Source organism: Staurois parvus, unplaced genomic scaffold (assembly GCF_062004578.1).
Source record: "Staurois parvus isolate SC_StPar_1 unplaced genomic scaffold, SC_StPar_1.0 ptg003765l, whole genome shotgun sequence".
Classification (NCBI taxonomy): domain Eukaryota; kingdom Metazoa; phylum Chordata; class Amphibia; order Anura; family Ranidae; genus Staurois; species Staurois parvus.
The window spans coordinates 13,823-20,501 of NW_028321561.1; the positions used below are offsets into that span (position 1 = coordinate 13,823).

A 6,679-nucleotide genomic window follows, 5' to 3' on the forward strand; every position below is an offset into this window, starting at 1 on the left:
GATCAGCCGTCAACAGAAGAGGCAGAGGCGTAAGAGAGGGAAAAGAGAGGCCAGTAGTAAAGAAGCTCCCGAGAAGGTTGAAAGCTCAACACCAGAGAAGGTCCCAGCTCTGGATACCTTTCAGAAATACTTTGGGATCAGTGACCACCTTAATCCTCCTGTGTGTCAGAATGTGCTGAAGAAGTCCCGTCTGGAGCAGAGTTTGGATTTGTCAGTACAGAGGGGTGATGTTGAAGAAGCAGAACAGATAAGTGACCAACTGGCCACCCGAGATGAGATCCTTGGCGACTTTACACTGCAAGTGTGACTCCCCCTGGTGTTTGCATGAATGTATTTCTGGTGCCTGGATGCCCTGATGGTGCGCTGCAGATCCCACTGATGCCCACCAGATGACCCGGTGTTCCAGTTACTAGATGCTGATGACCAGGAGTTGGTCCTAATGTACTCAAATGTGCATTGACTTGCGCTATCTGGTTCGTGCAATCTATACTCGTTCATCTTAATACCACTATCACGGATTTCCACTGATCATTGATTGAATTTCACTTCACTATATGCACTTTTAAACTTTTAAAGTTTGGACGTTCCTCACAAAGTCTATTTGCACGTCAACTGCGTTTTCGAGTTATATTGATTCAACCATAGATGCTATCAGTGATACAAATCATTTGTTAATCATTATATGATTATTCAGATCACACAGATAAAAGTTGGATTTTTTACTTAGATGGTCTTTAGCTATTGATCTTTTTAGCGCTGCATGTTTATTTTATAGGAGATGGCCAGAGACTGCGAACCTTCGGGGAGCGGGTACCCGAATTTGACAGGTACCCGCTCCCACCCTCCCCATAGTCTTGTGGGACACATGACCGGTCCCAGAAGACTAGCAGGGCCATTCACAAAGTGCAGCGCTCCTCGTGCATGCTCAGTGGGCACCAAGCTGTCACAGTTGGGTGCCCACACTAAAGATGCCGGCGCCAGGGAGAGAAGACGGTGAGGACACCGTTGGACTGAGGAACAGGTAGGACTGAAGAGCATGTTCTGCTGCACAGAAGAGCCAAGCGGCCGGCCGGGTATTCTAACACAGTTACGGGGGGGATACTGTGCTGGCCACTCCATATTCTCTCCATAAGACGCACAGACATTTTCCCCCATTTTTTTTGGGGGGGAGTGCGTCTTATGGAGCGAAAAATACGATACACCAAAGAGTGGGGATGGTAGTGATATCATTGACCTAATATGGTCACATGGCTATATTTTATGAATGTAGTTACCCAATATGTGGATACCAGAATGTGACAACTTCCCATGGATTCTGCCAAACTGGATTCAAACGAAGTTTGGATTGAACCCAGCTCATTTGGAATTATGACAGTGGTTGATATTTAAGTGCACGTGGATTTGTTTATAGATATAGAGATAGTGGACATAAAAATGTTACATATCATTACAGCATATTAACTGATATTTTTTTTTTTTTACTTATGTAAGATTTTCTACACTTATGTTCAACTTTCCTGTGTACTGCTAGCTCACTGGCCCAGGCCCAGTAAAACGCAGTGATATGACCATACCACTGTCATACGGTTGCTTTAAAAAAAGGAAAAAGATACTGTACTTTTTTAAAAAAAAAAGCAGTGTTGTGCTTACAAATATGCTGAGCTTGCAGTCATGTATCACAAAGTTTTCTGTGCTGCCTTGAGCAGAGAGACGTCTAAAACCTAGGGCAACCTGGCAATAACCAGTCACAAGCTATGAGGAAAGATTAGAGGAACTGAAATTATTCTCTCTTGAGAAGAGGAGATTAAGGGGGGGATATGATCAACATGTATAATACATAAGGGGGGATATGATCTCCATGTATAATACATAAGGGGGGATATGATCTCCATGTATAATACATAAGGGGGGATATGATCTCCATGTATAATACATAAGGGGGGATATGATCTCCATGTATAATACATAAGGGGGATATGATCTCCATGTATAATACATAAGGGGGGATATGATCTCCATGTATAATACATAAGGGGGGATATGATCTCCATGTATAATACATAAGGGGGGATATGATCTCCATGTATAATACATAAGGGGGGATATGATCTCCATGTATAATGCATAAGGGGGGATATGATCTCCATGTATAATGCATAAGGGGGGATATGATCACCATGTATAATGCATAAGGGGGGGATATGATCACCATGTATAATGCATAAGAGGGGATATGATATCCATGTATAATACATAAGGGGGGATATGATCTCCATGTATAATACATGAGGGGGGATATGATCACCATGTATAATATATAAGGGGGATATGATCTCCATGTATAATACATAAGGGGGGATATGATCTCCATGTATAATACATGAGGGGGGATATGATCTCCATGTATAATACATGAGGGGGGATATGATCTCCATGTATAATACATGAGGGGGGATATGATCTCCATGTATAATACATAAGGGGGGATATGATCACCATGTATAATATATAAGGGGGATATGATCTCCATGTATAATACATAAGGGGGGATATGATCTCCATGTATAATACATAAGGGGGGATATGATCACCATGTATAATACATAAGGGGGGATATGATCTCCATGTACAATACATAAGGGGGGATATGATCTCCATGTACAATACATGAGGGGGGATATGATCTCCATGTATAATACATGAGGGGGGATATGATCTCCATGTATAATACATGAGGGGGGATATGATCACCATGTATAATACATGAGGGGGGATATGATCACCATGTATATTACACAAAACACCTCTACATCGCACCCTCACTTCTTCCCTCCCCCCTCTACGGCTCTCACCACCTCCTCCTATTACTCCACTCCCCCGCCGACACACAAGCCACCACCAACCGACCCTCGCGCTCCTGCACCTCCCATTCCCATGCCACCTTCCTCACCCTCCTCCTTCTCCTAACCGCCGGTGACATCTCCCCGAACCCTGGCCCTCCATCTCCCCACCCCCCCACCCAGCACCCCCCTTCACACGCCAACCACCGTAACCCCCTCAATCTCATATCTGTCCCCCTCCTCCCCACATCCACCCCCCCTCTCGGTTGCACTCCTGAACGCCCGTTCGGTTTGCAAAAAGCTCCCCGCCATCCATGACCTCTTTGTCTCCCACTCCCTCAACCTCCTAGCGGTTACCGAAACCTGGATCCAAGCCACTGACTCCACCTCCCCTGCTGTCCTCTCCTATGGAAGCCTCGTCTGGACCCATTCAACCAGACCGAGTGGACGCAGAGGCGGAGGGGTTGGTTTGCTCCTACCACCGCTGAGCACCTTCCAGGTCCTCCCTAACCCTCCCTCTCTATCCTTCTCCTTCGAGGCCCACTGCATCCGGCTCTTCTCTCCCACCCCCCTACGGATTGCAGTAATCTATCGGCCTCCTGGCTCCGCATCCCCCTTCCTTGACGACTTTGCTGCCTGGCTTCCCTTCTTCCTCTCCTCCGAGCTACCGACCATCATCCTAGGCGACTTCAATATCCCGATCAACGCCAATAGCCCGGCTACTTCCCAACTCCTCCTTCTCAACTCCTCCTTCGCGCTCACACAGCACACCCAGTCCTCCACCCACTCCAACGGAAACACCCTGGACCTCGTTTGCTCCCACCTCTGCACCCCCCACGACTTCACTAACACCCCCTTCCCCCTCTCTGACCACCACCTCCTCACATTCTCCATCTCCCCTTCCCTCAACCCCCCCCCCCCGAAGCGTCCAACCATCACCCGCAACCTCCGCAATCTGAACCCGACCCATCTGCACCCAGCAGCTGACTGTCTGTATGACAGCATCCACCCGCTGTCATGCCCTGACCTGGCCACCACTGCATACAACGACTCACTGTCAGCTGCCCTTGACTCCCTGGCACCCCTAACCACTCGTAGCATTAGACCCCGACCGCTTCAACCCTGGCAGAATGACCACACAAAATGCCTCAAACGTCGCAGTCGCGCGCTGGAGCGCTTATGGCGCAAAACCAGATCCCCTCCCGCGTTCTCCTTCTATAAAGCCGCCTACCTCGCCTACACCACCTCCCTCCACGCCGCCAAGCAAGCCTATTTCATAACCCTCATCAACACCCTCTCCACCTGTCCTTGCCGTCTCTTCTCCACTTTCAAGTCCCTGCTCTCTCCCCCCCCCCCCCACCCCCACCCAGCACCTCACTCACTGCCCAGGAGATTGCCAGTCACTTCCAGAACAAGATTGACGCAATCCGTAACGACATTGCTAACTCACAATCCACCTCTCCACCCAGCCCCCCGCCCTCCTCCAACCCACCTACCCTCCCCCGACCTCATACCCCGCACTACCCCCCACTATACCCAATACCCCGCACACCATCACCTCCCCAACACTCCGCTCCTTCAGCCCAACTACCTCTGAGGAGGTCTCTAAGGTCTTCACTGAAGCCCGCCTCACCACCTGCCCCCTGGACCCTATCCCCTCACAGCTTCTCCAGTGCCCAAGGATACTCCTGCCTGCTATCCGCTGTGTGCCAGAGGTTACTCCTGCCTAAACCGTGAGTGCTCATATCCTTCTGTCTGAACTACCCCCCTTGGATCTCCATATTTTCCCTGCCTGGACTGCCCATGATTCCCCTTATTACCTTGTCTGGACTGCCCCCATTGAATGCTGCTATTTTCCCCTGCCTCGACTGCCCGTTGAATTCTCCTCTTACCTTGTCTGGACTGCCCCATTGAACACTCATACCTTTTCTGCCTGGATTGCCCCATTGAACCTCCCTATTACCCTTGCCGGAACTGCCTGCTTGGATTAAAACTTGCTCGGGTCATCGCTACCCAAATCGTGGGCCGGATTACAACTGTTTTGGACTCCTCCCCTATCTTCCCCATTTTTGGGTACCCGGACGCTACCTTCCTAGCCTGATTGAGTGTCTCCCCTATTTCAATAAAACTTTGTGTGTTTATCATCCTCCGTGTGCGTTCTGTCCTGCCTACGCTTCCGTCACAATAACTTTTGTCTTTTTTCAGCCAGACTAACTATGTAACAAAATGCAGCTTACAGTGAGAAGTAACCCAGCCATCTTTAGAGAAAAGTGGCTAGTGAAACAAAATCTATTTGTAAAATTGCACATTTCTAGCCAATACCTGTTTTCAAATGTTACAAAATGTATACTCTACAAGTATTCTACTCATTTACATAAACATTCATTTTAAATTTAATTGCAGGCAAATTAAAGAGAAGACCTTTTTGAAGGGGTTTTACAGCAAAATATGATGGATTGAGCAGATGGAAAGCCATTTTCTTGTTCAGAGTGTGACAAATCCTTTAGATCAAAAATGAATTTCAATAATCAGAAGACTCACACGGGGGAAAAGCCATTTGTGTGTTCAGAATGTGAGAAGAGCTTCTCACGAAAGGACTATCTTATCAAGCACCAGAGGATTCACACCGGGGAGAAGCCATACCATTGTTCTGAATGTGATCAAACATTTTCCCAAGATAGTTCACTGATTAGACACAAGATGATCCACACAGGAGTGAAACCGTATCAGTGTACTGAATGTGATAAATGTTTTTGCAAAAAAACAATGCTCATGAAACATCAAAGGATTCACACAGGAGAGAAGCCTTTCAGATGTTCTGAATGTAACAAATGCTTCTCAGAAATATCCGGTCTTACTAAACACCAGAGGATTCATACGGGTGAGGAACCTTTCAGATGTTCAGAATGTAACAAGTCCTTCTCATGCATGTCAAGTCTTAATCAGCACAGGAAGATTCACACAGGAGAGAAACAATATCAATGCCCTGAATGTCATAAAGATTTTAGCAATAAAGCCGATCTTACACAACATCAGAGGATTCACACGGGAGAGAAGCCTTTCAGGTGTTCAGAATGTAACAAGTCCTTCTCGTGTATATCTAATCTTACTAAACACCAGAGGATCCACACAGGAGAGAAGCCATATCAATGCACTGAATGTAATAAAGATTTTAGAAACAAATCACATCTGATTGATCACCAGAAGATCCACACAGGAGAGAAGCCATTTATCTGTTCAAAATGTACAAAGTGCTTCTCAGTAAAGTCAACTCTGACTCAACACCTGAAAACACATAGGGAAGTCATTTAGATGTTCAGAAAGTGCTTAACCACTTCAAGTCTGGACACTTTTACCCCCCTCTTTGACAATTGCGCGATCATGCAACACGGTACCCATATGAATTTTTTAACATTTTTTTGAGACAGATAAAACTTTATTTTGGTGGTATTTATTCACCACTGGGATTTTTATTTTTTTTGCTATATAAATGAAAATGTCCAAAAATTTTGAAAAGTGTTTTTCTTATAACATTTTGCAAATAAATAATCTTTCTTTATAAATATTTGCCAAAATGTATTCAGCTATCTTTTTAGTAAAAAAAGATAACCCAAATTAGTTTATAGCCAAAAATTATAATTCAAAAAATTTACAGTTTTTACATTTTAATTTTTTTATATTTTTTTTTTAACATACTGTCACCCTAGCAGTACAGTGTCACCATAGTGACACTGTACTACTTGTGGGGGGTGATGAAGATTTTTTCTTTTATCTTACACTGATTGCTTATACACCCATAAAGGCTGTAAAAGCAATCATTTCTCTCCAGCTGCATTCTT

At 45.6% G+C, this 6,679-nt stretch overlaps 1 protein-coding gene across 1 annotated transcript; it reads left to right on the forward strand.

Moving 5' to 3' along the window:
• The first annotated feature begins 5,315 nt into the window (after positions 1 to 5,315).
• Positions 5,316 to 6,152, forward strand: LOC149427435 (uncharacterized). Its single transcript, XM_089668044.1, has one exon. The coding sequence runs from the start codon at positions 5,355 to 5,357 to the stop codon at positions 6,150 to 6,152; it is 798 nt and encodes a 265-aa protein (XP_089524170.1). The 5' UTR covers positions 5,316 to 5,354.
• Positions 6,153 to 6,679: the final 527 nt, after the last annotated feature.

Excerpts from the sequence above, each read along its gene's own strand:
- LOC149427435 (XM_089668044.1), top strand. The coding sequence starts at position 5,355 with ATGAATTTCAATAATCAGAAGACTCACACGGGGGAAAAGCCATTTGTG.